Below are 19,634 nucleotides of genomic sequence, written 5' to 3' on the forward strand. Positions count from 1 at the left end.
AACAATAGTGCATCTAAAACTTAGGGGGTGGGGTGAGAGGGATTACTTAACCTATCCTAGGTATTCCTTAAAGAGGTGGGGTTTCAGGTGTCTCCGGAAGGTGGTGATTGACTCCGCTGTCCTGGCGTCGTGAGGGAGTTTGTTCCACCATTGGGGGGCCAGGGCAGCGAACAGTTTTGACTGGGCTGAGCGGGAGCTGTACTTCCTCAGTGGTAGGGAGGCGAGCAGGCCAGAGGTGGATGAACGCAGTGCCCTTGTTTGGGTGTAGGGCCTGATCAGAGCCTGGAGGTACTGAGGTGCCGTTCCCCTCACAGCTCCGTAGGCAAGCACCATGGTCTTGTAGCGGATGCGAGCTTCAACTGGAAGCCAGTGGAGAGAACGGAGGAGCGGGGTGACGTGAGAGAACTTGGGAAGGTTGAACACCAGACGGGCTGCGGCGTTCTGGATGAGTTGAAGGGGTTTAATGGCACAGGCAGGGAGCCCAGCCAACAGCGAGTTGCAGTAATCCAGACGGGAGATGACAAGTGCCTGGATTAGGACCTGCGCCGCTTCCTGTGTGAGGCAGGGTCGTACTCTGCGGATGTTGTAGAGCATGAACCTACAGGAACGGGCCACCGCCTTGATGTTAGTAGAGAACGACAGGGTGTTGTCCAGGATCACGCCAAGGTTCTTGGCGCTCTGGGAGGAGGACACAATGGAGTTGTCGACCGTGATGGCGAGATCATGGAACGGGCAGTCCTTCCCCGGGAGGAAGAGCAGCTCCGTCTTGCCGAGGTTCAGCTTGAGGTGGTGATCCGTCATCCACACTGATATGTCTGCCAGACATGCAGAGATGCGATTCGCCACCTGGTCATCAGAAGGGGGAAAGGAGAAGATTAATTGTGTGTCGTCTGCATAGCAATGATAAGAGAGACCATGTGAGGTTATGACAGAGCCAAGTGACTTGGTGTATAGCGAGAATAGGAGAGGGCCAAGAACAGAGCCCTGGGGGACACCAGTGGTGAGAGCGCGTGGTGAGGAGACAGATTCTCGCCACGCCACCTGGTAGGAGCGACCTGTCAGGTAGGACGCAATCCAAGCGTGGGCCGCGCCGGAGATGCCCAACTCGGAGAGGGTGGAGAGGAGGATCTGATGGTTCACAGTATCGAAGGCAGCCGATAGATCTAGAAGGATGAGAGCAGAGGAGAGAGAGTTAGCTTTAGCAGTGCGGAGCGCCTCCGTGATACAGAGGAGAGCAGTCTCAGTTGAATGACTAGTCTTGAAACCTGACTGATTTGGATCAAGAAGGTCATTCAGAGAGAGATAGCGGGAGAGCTGGCCAAGGACGGCACGTTCAAGAGTTTTGGAGAGAAAAGAAAGAAGGGATACTGGTCTGTAATTGTTGACATCGGAGGGATCGAGTGTAGGTTTTTTCAGAAGGGGTGCAACTCTCGCTCTCTTGAAGACGGAAGGGACGTAGCCAACGGTCAGGGATGAGTTGATGAGCGAGGTGAGGTAAGGGAGAAGGTCTCCGGAAATGGTCTGGAGAAGAGAGGAGGGGATAGGGTCAAGCGGGCAGGTTGTTGGGCGGCCGGCCGTCACAAGACGCGAGATTTCATCTGGAGAGAGAGGGGAGAAAGAGGTCAGAGCACAGGGTAGGGCAGTGTGAGCAGAACCAGCGGTGTCGTTTGACTTAGCAAACGAGGATCGGATGTCGTCGACCTTCTTTTCAAAATGGTTGACGAAGTCATCTGCAGAGAGGGAGGAGGGGGGAGGGGGCGGAGGATTCAGGAGGGAGGAGAAGGTGGCAAAGAGCTTCCTAGGGTTAGAGGCAGATGCTTGGAATTTAGCGTGGTAGAAAGTGGCTTTAGCAGCAGAGACAGAGGAGGAAAATGTAGAGAGGAGGGAGTGAAAGGATGCCAGGTCCGCAGGGAGGCGAGTTTTCCTCCATTTCCGCTCGGCTGCCCGGAGCCCTGTTCATGTCACATACTGTAGTTCACCTCCCCTCCTACATGTCACATACTGTAGTTCACCTCTCCTCCTACATGTCCCATACAGTAGTTCACCTCCCCTCCTACATGTCACATACTGTAGTTCACCTCCCCCTCCTACATGTCATACTGTAGTTCACCTCCCCCTCCTATATGTCACATACTGTAGTTCACCTCCCTCCTACATGTCACATACTGTAGTTCACCTCCCTCCTACATGTCACATACTGTAGTTCACCTCCCCCTCCTACATGTCACATACTGTAGTTCACCTCTCCTCCTACATGTCACATACTGTAGTTCACCTCCCCCTCCTACATGTCATACTGTAGTTCACCTCCCTCCTACATGTCACATACTGTAGTTCACCTCCCTCCTACATGTCACATACTGTAGTTCACCTCCCCTACATGTCACATACTGTAGTTCACCTCCCCCTCCTACATGTCACATGATACTGTAGTTCACCTCCCCCTCCTACATGTCACATGATACTGTAGTTCACCTCCCTCCTACATGTCACATACTGTAGTTCACCTCCCCTCCTACATGTCACATACTGTAGTTCACCTCCCTCCTACATGTCACATACTGTAGTTCACCTCCCCTCCTACATGTCACATACTGTAGTTCACCTCCCCCTCCTACATGTCACATACTGTAGTTCACCTCCCCTCCTACATGTCAAATACTGTAGTTCACCTCCCTCCTACATGTCACATACTGTAGTTCACCTCCCCTCCTACATGTCACATACTGTAGTTCACCTCCCCTCCTACATGTCACATACTGTAGTTCACCTCCCCCTCCTACATGTCACATACTGTAGTTCACCTCCCCTCCTACATGTCACATACTGTAGTTCACCTCCCCTCCTACATGTCACATACTGTAGTTCACCTCCCCTCCTACATGTCACATACTGTAGTTCACCTCCCCCTCCTACATGTCATACTGTAGTTCACCTCCCCTCCTACATGTCACATACTGTAGTTCACCTCCCCCTCCTACATGTCACATACTGTAGTTCACCTCTCCTCCTACATGTCCCATACAGTAGTTCACCTCCCCTCCTACATGTCATACTGTAGTTCACCTCCCCTCCTATATGTCACATACTGTAGTTCACCTCCCCTCCTACATGTCACATACTGTAGTTCACCTCCCCTCCTACATGTCACATACTGTAGTTCACCTCCCCCTCCTACATGTCACATACTGTAGTTCACCTCTCCTCCTACATGTCCCATACAGTAGTTCACCTCCCCTCCTACATATACATTTTACATTTACATTTACATTTAAGTCATTTAGCAGACGCTCTTATCCAGAGCGACTTACAAATTGGTGCATTCACCTTATGACATCCAGTGGGACAGTCACTTAACAATAGTGCATCTAAAACTTAGGGGGGGTGGGGTGAGAGGGATTACTTAACCTATCCTAGGTATTCCTTAAAGAGGTGGGGTTTCAGGTGTCTCCGGAAGGTGGTGATTGACTCCGCTGTCCTGGCGTCGTGAGGGAGTTTGTTCCACCATTGGGGGCCAGGGCAGCGAACAGTTTTGACTGGGCTGAGCGGGAGCTGTACTTCCTCAGTGGTAGGGAGGCGAGCAGGCCAGAGGTGGATGAACGCAGTGCCCTTGTTTGGGTGTAGGGCCTGATCAGAGCCTGGAGGTACTGAGGTGCCGTTCCCCTCACAGCTCCGTAGGCAAGCACCATGGTCTTGTAGCGGATGCGAGCTTCAACTGGAAGCCAGTGGAGAGAACGGAGGAGCGGGGTGACGTGAGAGAACTTGGGAAGGTTGAACACCAGACGGGCTGCGGCGTTCTGGATGAGTTGAAGGGGTTTAATGGCACAGGCAGGGAGCCCAGCCAACAGCGAGTTGCAGTAATCCAGACGGGAGATGACAAGTGCCTGGATTAGGACCTGCGCCGCTTCCTGTGTGAGGCAGGGTCGTACTCTGCGGATGTTGTAGAGCATGAACCTACAGGAACGGGCCACCGCCTTGATGTTAGTAGAGAACGACAGGGTGTTGTCCAGGATCACGCCAAGGTTCTTGGCGCTCTGGGAGGAGGACACAATGGAGTTGTCGACCGTGATGGCGAGATCATGGAACGGGCAGTCCTTCCCCGGGAGGAAGAGCAGCTCCGTCTTGCCGAGGTTCAGCTTGAGGTGGTGATCCGTCATCCACACTGATATGTCTGCCAGACATGCAGAGATGCGATTCGCCACCTGGTCATCAGAAGGGGGAAAGGAGAAGATTAATTGTGTGTCGTCTGCATAGCAATGATAAGAGAGACCATGTGAGGTTATGACAGAGCCAAGTGACTTGGTGTATAGCGAGAATAGGAGAGGGCCAAGAACAGAGCCCTGGGGGACACCAGTGGTGAGAGCGCGTGGTGAGGAGACAGATTCTCGCCACGCCACCTGGTAGGAGCGACCTGTCAGGTAGGACGCAATCCAAGCGTGGGCCGCGCCGGAGATGCCCAACTCGGAGAGGGTGGAGAGGAGGATCTGATGGTTCACAGTATCGAAGGCAGCCGATAGATCTAGAAGGATGAGAGCAGAGGAGAGAGAGTTAGCTTTAGCAGTGCGGAGCACCTCCGTGATACAGAGGAGAGCAGTCTCAGTTGAATGACTAGTCTTGAAACCTGACTGATTTGGATCAAGAAGGTCATTCAGAGAGAGATAGCGGGAGAGCTGGCCAAGGACGGCACGTTCAAGAGTTTTGGAGAGAAAAGAAAGAAGGGATACTGGTCTGTAATTGTTGACATCGGAGGGATCGAGTGTAGGTTTTTTCAGAAGGGGTGCAACTCTCGCTCTCTTGAAGACGGAAGGGACGTAGCCAACGGTCAGGGATGAGTTGATGAGCGAGGTGAGGTAAGGGAGAAGGTCTCCGGAAATGGTCTGGAGAAGAGAGGAGGGGATAGGGTCAAGCGGGCAGGTTGTTGGGCGGCCGGCCGTCACAAGACGCGAGATTTCATCTGGAGAGAGAGGGGAGAAAGAGGTCAGAGCACAGGGTAGGGCAGTGTGAGCAGAACCAGCGGTGTCGTTTGACTTAGCAAACGAGGATCGGATGTCGTCGACCTTCTTTTCAAAATGGTTGACGAAGTCATCTGCAGAGAGGGAGGAGGGGGGGGAGGGGGCGGAGGATTCAGGAGGGAGGAGAAGGTGGCAAAGAGCTTCCTAGGGTTAGAGGCAGATGCTTGGAATTTAGCGTGGTAGAAAGTGGCTTTAGCAGCAGAGACAGAGGAGGAAAATGTAGAGAGGAGGGAGTGAAAGGATGCCAGGTCCGCAGGGAGGCGAGTTTTCCTCCATTTCCGCTCGGCTGCCCGGAGCCCTGTTCATGTCACATACTGTAGTTCACCTCCCCCTCCTACATGTCACATACTGTAGTTCACCTCTCCTCCTACATGTCCCATACAGTAGTTCACCTCCCCTCCTACATGTCACATACTGTAGTTCACCTCTCCTCCTACATGTCCCATACAGTAGTTCACCTCCCCTCCTACATGTCACATACTGTAGTTCACCTCCCCCTCCTACATGTCATACTGTAGTTCACCTCCCCCTCCTATATGTCACATACTGTAGTTCACCTCCCCTCCTACATGTCACATACTGTAGTTCACCTCCCCTCCTACATGTCACATACTGTAGTTCACCTCCCCTCCTACATGTCACATACTGTAGTTCACCTCCCTCCTACATGTCACATACTGTAGTTCACCTCCCCCTCCTGTCATGTCATACTGTAGTTCACCTCCCCCCTCCTATATGTCACATACTGTAGTTCACCTCCCCTCCTACATGTCACATACTGTAGTTCACCTCCCCTCCTACATGTCACATACTGTAGTTCACCTCCCCCTCCTACATGTCACATACTGTAGTTCACCTCTCCTCCTACATGTCACATACTGTAGTTCACCTCTCCTCCTACATGTCACATACTGTAGTTCACCTCCTACATGTCACATACTGTATTTCACCTCCTACACCCAAACAGTGACTCTTCTGCTTTATTTTACCACCATGAGAGTCATGATCTGGTATTGGGCAAAGACTGGCTCTCATCACTGACTCTCTCGCTCGCTCCCCAACAGGAAGTACAAGATGAAGATGAAGAAGAAGAACTGGAGCCGTGTGTGTGAAAGGACCACACGCACCCGCTGTGACCTCACAGGTTCTGATCTGCACTACCTGGGCATGTACGTGCTCCGAGTCAGAGCCAGCGCAGGCGGAGTCAACTCGGACTGGGTCAACAAAGACTTCTGCCCTGATATCGATGGTGAGAGGAATGGGAGAAGGCAGACAGACTTGGGCACAGATGGAAACTAAATGAGAGAAGAAAATCAACACAGTTGTGAACATTCACACATTTAAACACCCACACACCAACACCTACACACCAACACCTACACACCAACAGCCACAAGCATGTGTTGATTGAGTTTGAGTTTATTTTATTTTTACAGGGACAGTGCACATTAATCAACGTTTCAGTAAAAGTGCCGTTTTAGCCAGCCGGCTAATTTTCAACCTCAGTCCCTGGGCAGGTTATTAAAAACAATATAGACTAGCAACATAGGACAAGCAAGACGTAGCATACAGACAGAGCAATGTAGGACAAGCAAGACGTAGCATACAGACAAAGCAATATAGGACAAGCAAGACGTAGCATACAGACAGAGCAATGTAGGACAAGCAAGACGTAGCATACAGACAAAGCAATGTAGGACAAGCAAGACGTAGCATACAGACAGAGCAATGTAGGACAAGCAAGACGTAGCATACAGACAGAGCAATGTAGGACAAGCAAGACGTAGCATACAGACAGCAACGTAGGACAAGCAAGACGTAGCATACAGACAGCAACGTAGGACAAGCAAGACGTAGCATACAGACAGAGCAACGTAGGACAAGCAAGACGTAGCATACAGACAGCAACGTAGGACAAGCAAGACGTAGCATACAGACAGAGCAATGTAGGACAAGCAAGACGTAGCATACACACGGAGCAACGTAGGACAAAAAGCAGCAAGACAAAATTCATAAAAGCATCAGTGTTTCCACACCTCACAAGCTACAGACAACATGGAAAGCGGCAATACACAGCTAGGGACCATGTTCACACATCTGATAGACCTTTAGCCATGTCTTCAAGCATGTGATTTTGCAGTTGTGTGTCTGATGGCAGTGTATTCCAGACATGGGAAGCTCTCACAGAGAAAACGGATTTACCAAAGGTGCTTTTCCTTAAGGTAACTATACAGTCACCTCTCATGGCAGACCTTGAGGATCTGCTGCCATATGTTTGGGTTTTCTGTTTAACAGAAGTACTGAGTGGAGGGGGAGCCAGGCCATTTAGGATCTTGAATAGAAGACATGCGTTGGTGTAATGCACAAGTTTTTCCTGCTCAAGAGCTCATGCTTTCTGAGGATGTAACAGTGATGATGACTTGGGCTTTCTATCAAGCACTTGGAGAGCCTGTTTGTAGACAGACTGAATAGGTCTTAATGTTGTACAGCAAGCTTGGGCCCAACTAGTCAAGCAGTATGTTAAGTGGGGGAGTATCATAGATTTGAAGTACAGTTTTGCTACCTCTGTAGTCAAACAATTTCGTATAAATTGGAAATTAGCTAGGTTGAATTTGGTTATTTGAATTACCTTTTTCACATGCTTTTTTAAAAGAGAGGTTGGAATCAAGTATGATGCCAAGGTACTTAAAATCAGATACCACCTGGAGCTTCTTCCCTGACACACAGACATGTGGCTCAGTAGCATCTGTTGCCCTCTTTGTGGAAAACCATGCAAACAGTTTATTTTCATTTAATTTTTCACATTGAGATGCAAACACGAGTCAACGAGCCACTTTGTAACCTGGACCATTACAGTAGTGAGTCACTGAGCCACTATGTAACCTGGACCACTACAGTAGTGAGTCACTGAGCCACTTTGTAACCTGGACCATTACAGTAGTGAGTCACTGAGCCACTTTGTAACCTGGACCACTACAGTAGTGAGTTCTTGTGCAGCTTGTTGTTTGCTCTGCATGCACATATATCACTATATATCACTATATATCACAATGATTTATTCTAGCGCATCTAATATTGAGATTGCTTTTCAGGACTTATAGTTGGCTTTTGATGTTATTCAGAGGCCACTTTTCAAATTGACACTTGTGCTTAATGCAAGAAACTAAATGCATGATAATTTTTCTTCAAGTTAACAGGTGGCGTCACACATTTGATAGGGTCACCTATAAGTATCTTGGGAATTGGTTAGATGAAAAGCTGAATTTGAAACAATATTGACGAAGAAACTGACGTTGAAATTGGGTTTCTATTTTAGGAACGAATCTTGCTTTTCAATATCTATCAGAAAGGATCTTGTTCAAAGCACTTTGTTATCGGTCCTCGATTTATGGTGATATTGTCTATATGCAGGCCTCCACAAGTACCTTAAACTCTGGACACAGTGTATCATGGTGCTTTAAGATTCGAAACAAATGCTACATCAATTACCCATGGTGCAATGTACCTCTCCACCAGGAGGCTAAAGCACTGGTACACTGGTACACAACTCCCTTTGTATCTCTGTTCATTACTGACCGGATCAGTCACTCAATACAGTCTTCGTTCAGTCGCTGCTGTCCTTGTCTGTTCCTAAGTCTAGATCTGAGGTGGGGAAGGCCTTTTTTTTCCCTTAATGCCTTCATCCTGAAATATGCTTCGAAAGATATTAAAGTTATGGGAGTTAGTGTCTTTGCCTGTTTTTTTTAAGACTCTGATCGACGACACTGTTTGTGATAGCTGCAGTTGTTTCTAATCTTCAAATGTATCTGTAACTTGTGACACTTAAGCTGTGTTCGAATACTCATACGAACTGCTCTAACTGTACTATTAGTGACTTAAATTGAGTATGTAGTCTGCTTATTGGTCATAGTGTGGATGTAGTTAGTATGCCAAAAGTTCCCGGATGTTGTACTGAATTTAAAAAAAAGTATACAAGCAGTAGACACAATTTCTGTGCTTTTGGGGCCCATAATGCAATTCCTCAGAAAAGGGGGTGTGGCTTCACAACATTTTCAGATTTGTAGTAAATGGTGGAAAATATGCAGCCGAGGTCTGACGAGAGAGGATACAAACTCATTGCTTTAACTAATTATGAGTAATGTCATAAAGTAATTACTTTTCCAATAAGTTACACATTTTGTTTGCTCCGCTATCCTTACGAACCACATAGCATATTAAAGCAGTATGTACTGGTTTGTGAGCCTAGCTAGCTAACTAACATTAGTTGGCTACTAATACATTGGACTTGCCAGTATATTAACTATATGCTATTTTAACTACCTAACGTTTATCGACTTGATTATTCCCGTCATGCTTAGCTAAGTGCTATAGTCGTTGTGCGTTCTCAGTGGACATTGTTAATTCAGTCGGGCTAGCTACTCCGATTTCAGAGCACTCTCTTGTGCCATGAACTGGTAATACCTGTTGAACACCGGTGTCAGTAAACGTCCGCATAACATTCTTGCCATTAGCATATTTAGTCACCAACGCTCTGGATAACATGAAACCAGACTAACCAGCTCTGCTAGGGCGAGTACAATGGTCAGTGTGAAGTGTTCACACACACACACAACACTATCCTCGCGCGCGCGCACACACACAACACTATCCTCGTGCGCGCGCACACACACAACACTATCCTCGTGCGCGCGCACACACACAGCACTATCCTCGTGCGCGCGCACACACACAGCACTATCCTCGTGCGCGCGCACACACACAACACTATCCTCGTGCGCGCGCACACACACAACACTATCCTCGTGCGCGCGCACACACACAACACTATCCTCGTGCGCGCGCACACACACAGCACTATCCTCGTGTGCGCGCACACACACAACACTATCCTCGTGCGCGCACACACACACACAACACTATCCTCGTGCGCGCGCACACACACAACACTATCCTCGTGCGCGCGCACACACACAGCACTATCACACACACAACACTATCCTCGTGCGCGCGCACACACACAGCACTATCCTCGTGTGCGCGCACACACACAACACTATCCTCGTGCGCGCGCACACACAACACTATCCTTCGCGCGCGCACACACACACAACACTATCCTCGTGCGCGCGCACACACACACAACACTATCCTTCGCGCGTGCACACACACACACACACACACACAACACTATCCTTCGCGCGCACACACACAACACTATTCTCGTGCACACACAAACACAACTTCACTCACAAACAGTTAATCTGTCATTCACCAAGAATCATTCCCAGGACTCTGGAGTTGGCTGTATTGTAACTCTTGAGTTTATTTAGGTCTTATCTGTACTTCCCCCTGTCTAGCTTCGTTGGGCCCACCGTCCAGGGTGGAGATGGCTCCTGTGGGGAACCTGCTGGACGTGACCATCTCTGACCCCATGACCAGCACCCAGCACTCCATGAAGGAACACGTCCTCTACCTGTACTACCGCATCCTGTACTGGAGCCGCTCTGATGACCCTCAGGTACTGGCACAACCTTCTGCCTTGTTTTGTGGCCTCTAAAGACTCCTGGGCCTCCCCTCAGTAACCCTGGGACTGCTGTCACCTGGGCCTCCCCTCAGTAACCCTGGGACTGCTGTCACCTGGGCCTCCCCTCAGTAACCCTGGGACTGCTGTAACCTGGGCCTCCCCTCAGTAACCCTGGGACTGCTGTAACCTGGGCCTCCCCTCAGTAACCCTGGGACTGCTGTCACCTGGCCTCCCCTCAGTAACCCTGGGACTGCTGTAACCTTAGCCTCCCCTCAGTAACCCTGTAACTGCTACCAGAAACTACAACATGTAACATTCTAAACAACAAACTTAAAGATAGGAACACAAGTGTGTTTTTCTATTGTTGGATTCGGAGTAGACTTTGAACATTGCGATATTAAAGACATGATAGATCCGACCAGTAGTATGTAAAGGAGTGAGGAGTCAAATCAAATCTCTAGTAAGACAACTAAGCTTGGAATATGTTGCGTGATTACATGTGGCATTGATAAGGGGAGACGGCTGGAGATCTTAGAACCTAACAATGTCACTGAGGGAGAGAGGGTAATGTATAACATTTACATTACATTTAAGTCATTTAGCAGACGCTCTTATCCAGAGCGATGTCAAATTGGTGCATTCACTTATGACATCCAGTGGGACAGTCACTTAACAATAGTGCATCTAAAACTTAGGGGGTGGGGTTTACAACCTATCCTAGGTATTCCTTAAAGAGGTGGGGTTTCAGGTGTCTCCGGAAGGTGGTGATTGACTCCGCTGTCCTGGCGTCGTGAGTTTGTTCCACCATTGGGGGCCAGGGCAGCGAACAGTTTTGACTGGGCTGAGCGGGAGCTGTACTTCCTCAGTGGTAGGGAGGCGAGCAGGCCAGAGGTGGATGAACGCAGTGCCCTTGTTTGGGTGTAGGGCCTGATCAGAGCCTGGAGGTACTGAGGTGCCGTTCCCCTCACAGCTCCGTAGGCAAGCACCATGGTCTTATGGATCACTGGAAGCCAGTGGAGAGAACGGAGGAGCGGGGTGATGAGAGAACTTGGGAAGGTTGAACACCAGACGGGCTTTACATGAGTTGAAGGGGTTTAATGGCATATGTCAGCTGAGCAGTAATCCAGACGGGAGATGACAAGTGCCTGGATTAGGACCTGCGCCGCTTGTGTGAGGCAGGGTTATGGATGTTGTAGAGCATGAACCTACAGGAACGGGCCACCGCACTGATGTTAGTTGAGAACGACAGGGTGTTGTCCAGGATCACGCCAAGGTTCTTGGCGCTCTGGGAGGAGGACATTGGAGTTGTCAACCGTGATGGCGAGATCATGGAACGGGCAGTCCTTCCCCGGGAGGAAGAGCAGCTGTCTTGCCGAGGTTCAGCTTGAGGTGGTGATCCGTCATCCACACTGATATGTCTGCCAGACATGCAGAGATGCGATTACCTGGTCAGAAGGGGAAAGGAGAAGATTAATTGTGTGTCGTCTGCATAGCAATGATAAGAGAGACCATGTGAGGTTATGACAGAGCCATGACTTGTCACTGAGGAGAGGGCCAAGAACAGAGCCCTGGGGGACACCAGTGGTGAGAGCGCGTGGTGAGGAGACAGATTTACACCTGGTCAGGACCTGTCAGGTGTCACTGGGGGCCGGAGATGCCCAACTCGGAGAGGGTGGAATCTGATGGTTCACATTCGTCAGCCGATAGATCAGAAGATGAGAGCAGAGGAGAGAGAGTTAGCTTTAGCAGTGCGGAGGTTTACATTATGTCAGGATATGTCACTGAGGGAGAGGGTAATGTATAAGGTTTACATTATGTCAGGATATGTCACTGAGGGAGAGAGGGTAATGTCTCGTTTACATGATGTCACTGAGGGAGAGAGGGTAATGTAACGTTTACATTATGTCACTGAGGGAGAGAGGGGAATGTAATGTTTACATTGTCAGGATATGTCACTGAGGGAGAGAGGGTAATGTAACGTTTACATTATGTCAGGATATGTCACTGAGGGAGAGGGTAATGTATAAGGTTTACATTATGTCAGGATATGTCAGAGGGAGAGGGTAATGTATAAGGTTTACATTATGTCAGAGGGAGAGGGTAATGTATAATGTTTACATTATGTCAGGATATGTCACTGAGGGAGAGAGGGTAATGTAACATTTACATTATGTCAGGATATGTCAGAGGGAGAGGGGGTAATGTAACGTTTACATTATGTCAGGATATGTCACTGAGGGAGAGAGGGTAATGTAACGTTTACATTGTCAGGATATGTCACTGAGGGAGAGAGGGTAATGTAACGTTTACATTATGTCACTGATGGAGAGAGGGTAATGTATCGTTTACATTGTCAGGATATGTCACTGAGGGAGAGAGGGTAATGGATCGTTTACATTGTCAGGATATGTCACTGGGGGAGAGAGGGTAATGTATAACGTTTACATTATGTCAGGATATGTCACTGAGGGAGAAGGGTAATGTATAAGGTTTACATTATGTCACTGAGGGAGAGAGGGTAATGTAACGTTTACATTATGTCAGGATATGTCACTGAGGGAGAGAGGGTAATGTATAAGGTTTACATTGTCAGGATATGTCACTGAGGGAGAGAGGGTAATGTATCGTTTGCATTATGTCAGGATATGTCACTGAGGGAGAGAGGGTAATGTAACGTTTACATTATGTCACTGAGGGAGAGAGGGTAATGTATCGTTTACATTGTCAGGATATGTCACTGAGGGAGAGAGGGTAATGTATCGTTTACATTGTCAGGATATGTCACTGAGGGAGAGAGGGTAAGGTATAACGTTTACATTATGTCAGGATATGTCACTGTTAGCAATCAGGGATCCTCTGGGAGGAGAAGAGACACAGTCTGGTATCAATAACCATGACAGCCGTAAGTTGGGGAGGAGTGAGCACTTTGGGGTAGAGGTCAGGTCAGATGAGGTGAGGAAGAACCGATATCACCAAGGTTCTGTCTAACAGAGATGCATTGGCTGTTAGGTTGTGGAAGAGGAGACTCAGCCTAGGAGATGCTTGTGTGAAGTGTTTTTTTGTTGTTGTTGTCCGAATCACCGCTGTAACGACCCCTTGGGTAGAATTAAACTTGGTTTAGCTTCTCTAGTGTCTGAGTTATTTAGCATTATGCAGGGAACTGGTTGGTGCTTTGTATTCTGGAAGGTTTTGAAGTGTTCTATGATGGTGCTTTGTATTCTGGAAGGTTTTGAAGTGTTCTATGATGGTGCTTTGTATTCTGGAAGGTTTTGAAGTGTTCTATGATGGTGCTTTATAGTCTGGAAGGTTTTGAAGTGTTCTATGTCAGTTGTTCCATGTTCTCTGGAACTCTTCCAGTTGAAACATCAATAACCCCTCTGCTGTGTCCCTGTGTTACACCAGAGCAGATGGGTATGATTTTATATATCATCTCTATGTTCCAAACCTTTCCTGGAGTACCCCCAACCGTTCCACTTGTTGAGACGTATCCCAACACTGTCTGATTTTATAACGTGTTCTTATTGGATGTTCAGGGTCTGAAGCCTAAAGTGTTGGACTCTAGCAACAACCTGGTGACGCTGCCTGAGCTGGAGGCCTGGACGTGGTACTGTATCATGATCCAGTCTCGCTACGACTACTACAACAAGACTAGCAGCTACACAGAACCCCAGTGCATGCAGACGGAGGGTAGGGATGAACACTTCACACTAAAGACTTGGAGATTTGTTTCCAAATTGCATGACAAATTACCTACCTGTATAATGTGTGTGTAGAGATGCCAGAGTGTGTTTTACAGGAGTAATTGCATAATAAGGCCACTAAAGTGTGACTGTTCTCGTCCTCAGGTGACACCCCGTACTGGCAGATCTTCCTGTACTTCCTGGTCTCCATGATGGTGTGTTTCCTGCTCGTGTTGCTTCCCTCCTACGCCTTCTTCAGGTTCTACAGAGTCCTCAAAAACACCTTTTACCCCTCTATCCAGCTGCCTGCACACATCCAGGAGGTAGGTCTCACAAACGCTTACTCAACAGTAAACAGCATAACAGTAATATCCAGGTGTACCGTCCATCCTCTTGGTTGGTGGGTGTGTCTGTGTGTCTGTGTGTTTCAGGGTGGTTCGGAATAAGCAATGACTATTTATCTTTCTCTCTTCCCCCCCAGTACCTCTGTGACTCCTCCCCTGGCTCTGACATGCCCCGCCTCCTCACTGCTGATTCAGAGGCGGAGCTGTGCTGTGATAAGCTGACCATCTGTCCTGAGGTGGTGCTACTGGAGATACACGTCCCTCCTCCCCTCACAGCGCCCCCCTCAGAGCTGGAGCAGGACAGCGGCAGGCACATCCGCCAGGACAGTGGAGACTCTGGAATCTACTCCACAGAGGGAGGCTCCGCCCAGCAGGGTCGTAGTTGTGGGGAGCCAATCAGGAGAGACCAGGAAGTGGACTCCTGGCAGACACTAGAGCAGGTCAAGATGGAGGAGATGGGGAGAGAGTCGGCTGACGAAAGAGATCTGGACGAGGGGATTGTGGATGTTTGTGTCTGAGGACAAATGGAGAGAGGAGAGCTGAGTGGAAAGCATCAATGATGGTTGGCGATTTGTAATGAAGAAATGAGAATGGTTGCACAGAATGTTCTCAAGTCTCCGTCTTGCTGTTTTTCCTCAAAGGACAGCAGATTCAAAATATTGGGACTTTCAAGAAGCAAAGTGTCACATGATGTAAAATGCATCATTGTGTGCCAAGTGACACTTTGCCAAGTGACACTTTGCTTCTTGAAAGTCCCAATATTTTGAAAACTTATCTGTTGACATGCAAAACATTTTGGGACTGTATCATCAGTGGACTTAATGAATCCCATGTTGCTGTGTTTAATTTTTTTTCAAGGGCATAAGAAACAAGCTTTAGAATGTCAGATTTAGTATGGGGGGGGGGTTGACTTCAAGATGTCTAAAAGACCCCAGTCCATCTTGCTTTTCTATGGCCGGTGTAATGACTGACATGTTTTAGTGTAGTTTGGAACACGTTTATCTCATCTCAAGACTCGGCTGGTCACAGCCAGGGGCGTACTTTCTGTTCCCAGTGAATTCTGAGACCGTCGCTCCATTTTATAGCGTCCTGTGAAGTGTGTGAATCCAGGGGGAAACAGGGTAGCTCATTGTGTTTTAAACAACAGGGTATCAGTTTTAACCATTTCAATCCCCCAAAAAAATCTACCTATTTTTCCTGTCAAGACATTTTCTTGACAAGGAATGGTTCTGGTTAATTAATCTTCAAAACGAATCCTGTCGTGTGTGTGTGTGTTTGTGTGTGTGTGTGTGTGTGCCTTGGATAGATAAGACAGTACATTGGCAGCAGTGCATTTCGTGTGTGGGCGTGTGTTGTCAGTGTAAGTATTGAATGTCTGAGTCCTGTGTGTGTGCGTGTGTTGTCAGTGTAAGTATTGAATGTCTGAGAGTCCTGTGTGTGTGCGTGTGTTGTCAGTGTAAGTATTGAATGTCTGAGTCCTGTGTGTGTGCGTGTGTTGTCAGTGTAAGTATTGAATGTCTGAGAGTCCTGTGTGTGTGCGTGTGTTGTCAGTGTAAGTATTGAATGTCTGAGAGTCCTGTGTGTGTGCGTGCTTAGTATAGATGATAGACAGTACATTGGCAGCAGCGTATTTGGTGTGTGTGTGTTTAGTGTAAGTACTGAATGTCCTGTGTGTACATAGTCACATCCTGCCACATCTGAGTGCCTGTTGTTTTTTTATTTTTTATTGTGTTACTTTTAGAAACATTTAAATTAGTTTTGTCCTTTTATGATTCTTATAGAATCTGACATCAGGAAGTGTCATGTTTTCTTATTATTTGACTTCTTCTTTGTTTTGAAAGGTGCTTTGGTCCAACTGTTACTGGTTGGACCCCTGAGTCTTAAACAAGAACTGAATCCCTGAAGGTCTATGTTCATTGTCTCTTCCTCTTTCTGATGATTTGTTCGCTGAGGTGGAAAAACTTCCACCTAGAGCAGGGCTGTCCAATCCTCTTCCTGGAGATCTACTGTCCTGTAGGCCAGGGCTGTCCAATCCTCTTCCTGGAGATCTACTGTCCTGTAGGCCAGGGCTGTCCAATCCTCTTCCTGGAGATCTACTGTCCTGTAGGCCAGGGCTGTCCAATCCTCTTCCTGGAGATCTACTGTCCTGTAGGCCAGGGCTGTCCAATCCTCTTCCTGGAGATCTACTGTCCTGTAGGCCAGGGCTGTCCAATCCTCTTCCTGGAGATCTACTGTCCTGTAGGCCAGGGCTGTCCAATCCTCTTCCTGGAGATCTACTGTCCTGTAGGCCAGGGCTGTCCAATCCTCTAACCTCAACCTACAGGACAGTAGATCTCCAGGAAGAGGGTTGGACTGAAAACCTACAGGACGGTAGATCTCCAGGAAGAGGGTTGGACTGAACCCACAGGACGGTAGATCTCCAGGAAGAGGATTGGACAGCCCTGGCCTACAGGACAGTAGATCTCCAGGAAGAGGATTGGACAGCCCTGCTCTAGAGGACGGTAGATCTCCAGAAAGAGGATTGGACAGCCCTGGCTTACAGGACAGTAGATCTCCAGGAAGAGGATTGGACAGCCCTGCTCTAGAGGACTGTTAAGATCTCCAGGAAGAGGATTGGACAGCCCTGGCCTACAGGACAGTAGATCTCCAGGAAGAGGATTGGACAGCCCTGCTCTAGAGGACGGTAGATCTCCAGGAAGAGGATTGGACAGCCCTGGCTTACAGGACAGTAGATCTCCAGGAAGAGGATTGGACAGCCCTGGCTTACAGGACAGTAGATCTCCAGGAAGAGGATTGGACAGCCCTGGGCTACAGGACAGTAGATCTCCAGGAAGAGGATTGGACAGCCCTGCTCTAGGTGGAAGTTGTTCCACCTCAGCGAACAAATCATCAGAAAGAGGAAGAGAGACATCAATAAACAGCCCTGGCCTAGAGGTTTTTCCACCACATTTTGTCAAAGTTAAACAAGGAAATAATTAGCATAACTTTTGGATAAGAAGTGACATGAAACCAAATGCATTGACAAATCACCATACCTTGCATCTGTCAAAGCCTCATAACCACAGCCAATGCAAATGTTTATCGTCTCCGCTTTATACCAAGCTGGTGTCTGACGCAGAGTGATATTTACCTAATGTGAGTTAAGTAGTGAATAGTGTTGACAAAATATTATTGCATTTTATATCGTTGGGCATGCTGTAAACAATTGCTTCCAAATGGAGTTGCATTCATATTAAAGAAAGTATCTCTCATCTCATCTCATACCCTTTGCCCCAGGCCTTTTATTGTATACTGACACTGTAGTGATTTCTCTGTGTAGTCTGTGATCAATAAATGAACACTGGGGCGGGAAGATGTGATTGTGAACATGTTGCCGCACGTAGGTTATTGATAGATTCTGGGTTCAACTTGGAACATTGTTAAACTCAGTATCTTATTTAAGGAGTGATAAGCGACTGGTTTTTGTTTTACATCAGAAGTTAATGGTTATCTGTAGGAGCCAGATGGCTTTGGAATGTGTTGGGTGGACGGGAGGAAGTCACAGGATTGCTATAGGGGATACGGATGGTGATCTGTGTGTTAGGAAAATGAGGGGTTGAGGTCAGGTCCCCTTAAAGGGAGAAATGATGCTTTATTGCCCTATTACTTCGTCTTCCCGTCAAACCATAATAGATGTCAGGATTAGAGAGAAGGAGTTGTGCCTAAATTGGAGTGTATATACTAGTGGTGGTGGTGGAAACATGTTTTGAAATGAGGGGTTGAGGTCAGATTGCCTTAAGGTAGAAATTATGGTTTATTACCTTTCTGTCAAACCATAATAGATGTAAGGATTGGTGAGGAGTGCCAACATTTGGATTGTGTGTGTGTGTGCATATCTCACACACACACACACACACACACACACACACACACACACACACACACACACACACACACACACACACACACACACACACACACACACACACACACACACACACAGTTGAAGTTTTACATACACCTTAGCCAAATACATTTAATCCCAGTAAAATCCCTGTCTTAGGTCAGTTAGGATCACCACTTTATATTAAGAATGTGAAATGTCAGAATAGTGGAGGACATTATTTCAACTTTTTTATTTCTTTCATCACATTCCCAGTGGGTCAGAAGTTTACATGCACTCAATTAGTATTTGGTAGCCTTTAAATTGTTTAACTTGTGTCAAATGTTTCGGGTAGCCTTCCACAAACTTCCCACAATAAGTTGGGTGAATTTTGGCCCATTCCTCCTGACAGAGCTGGTATAACTGAGTTAGGTTTGTCGGCCTTTCACACACTTTTTCAGTTCTGCGCACAAACTTTCTATAGGACTGAGGTCAGGGCTTTGTGATGGCCACTCCAATACCTTGACTTTGTTGTCCTCAAGCAATTTTGTCACAACTTTGGAAGTATGCTTGGAGTCATTGTCCATTTGGAAAGTGCATTTGCAACCAAGTTTTAACTTCCTGATTGATGTCTTGATCGTGCTTTGATATAACCACATTTTCATTCCTCATGTTGCTATCTATTTTGTGAAGTGCACCAGTCCCTCCTGCAGCAAAGCACCCCCACAACATGATGCTGCCACCCCTGTGCTTCACGGTTGGGATGGTGTTCTTCGGCTTGCAAGCCTCCCCTTTTTCCTCAACACGACGATGGTCATTATGGCCAAACAGTTCTATTTTGTTTTCATCAGACCAGAGAACATTTCTCAAAAATACGATCTTTGTCCCCATGTGTAGTTGCAAACTGTAGTCTGGCTTTTTTTTAATGGCGATTTTGGAGCAATGGCTTCTTCCTTGCTGAGAAGCCTTTCAGGTTATGTCGATTATAGGACTTGTTTTACTGTGGATATAGATACTTTTGTACCATCTTCACAAGGTCCTTTGCTGCTGTTCTGGGATTGATTTGCACTTTCGCACCAAGGTACGCTCATCTCTAGGAGACAACGTGTCTCCTTCCTGAGCGGTATGACTGCTGCATGGTCCCATGGTGTTTATACTTGCGTACTATTGGTTTTACAGATGAATGTGATACCTTCAGGCGTTTGGAAATTG

At 47.7% G+C, this 19,634-nt stretch overlaps 1 protein-coding gene across 1 annotated transcript in view; it reads left to right on the top strand.

Moving 5' to 3' along the window:
• The window catches only part of LOC124044273 (interferon alpha/beta receptor 1a), a 32,274-nt gene extending 16,573 nt beyond the window's left edge, over positions 1–15,701 (top strand). Inside the window, exons 3-7 of the mRNA XM_046363910.1 lie at positions 6,077–6,261; positions 10,370–10,530; positions 14,070–14,223; positions 14,382–14,539; positions 14,698–15,701. Coding sequence (XP_046219866.1) covers positions 6,077–6,261; positions 10,370–10,530; positions 14,070–14,223; positions 14,382–14,539; positions 14,698–15,078 — 1,039 coding nt within the window. The 3' untranslated portion in view covers positions 15,079–15,701. The remainder of the gene's footprint in view (positions 1–6,076; positions 6,262–10,369; positions 10,531–14,069; positions 14,224–14,381; positions 14,540–14,697) is intronic.
• The last annotated feature ends 3,933 nt before the right edge of the window (positions 15,702–19,634 follow it).

The sequence above is a fragment of the Oncorhynchus gorbuscha genome, linkage group LG09 (assembly GCF_021184085.1).
Source record: "Oncorhynchus gorbuscha isolate QuinsamMale2020 ecotype Even-year linkage group LG09, OgorEven_v1.0, whole genome shotgun sequence".
In the NCBI taxonomy this organism is placed as follows: domain Eukaryota; kingdom Metazoa; phylum Chordata; class Actinopteri; order Salmoniformes; family Salmonidae; genus Oncorhynchus; species Oncorhynchus gorbuscha.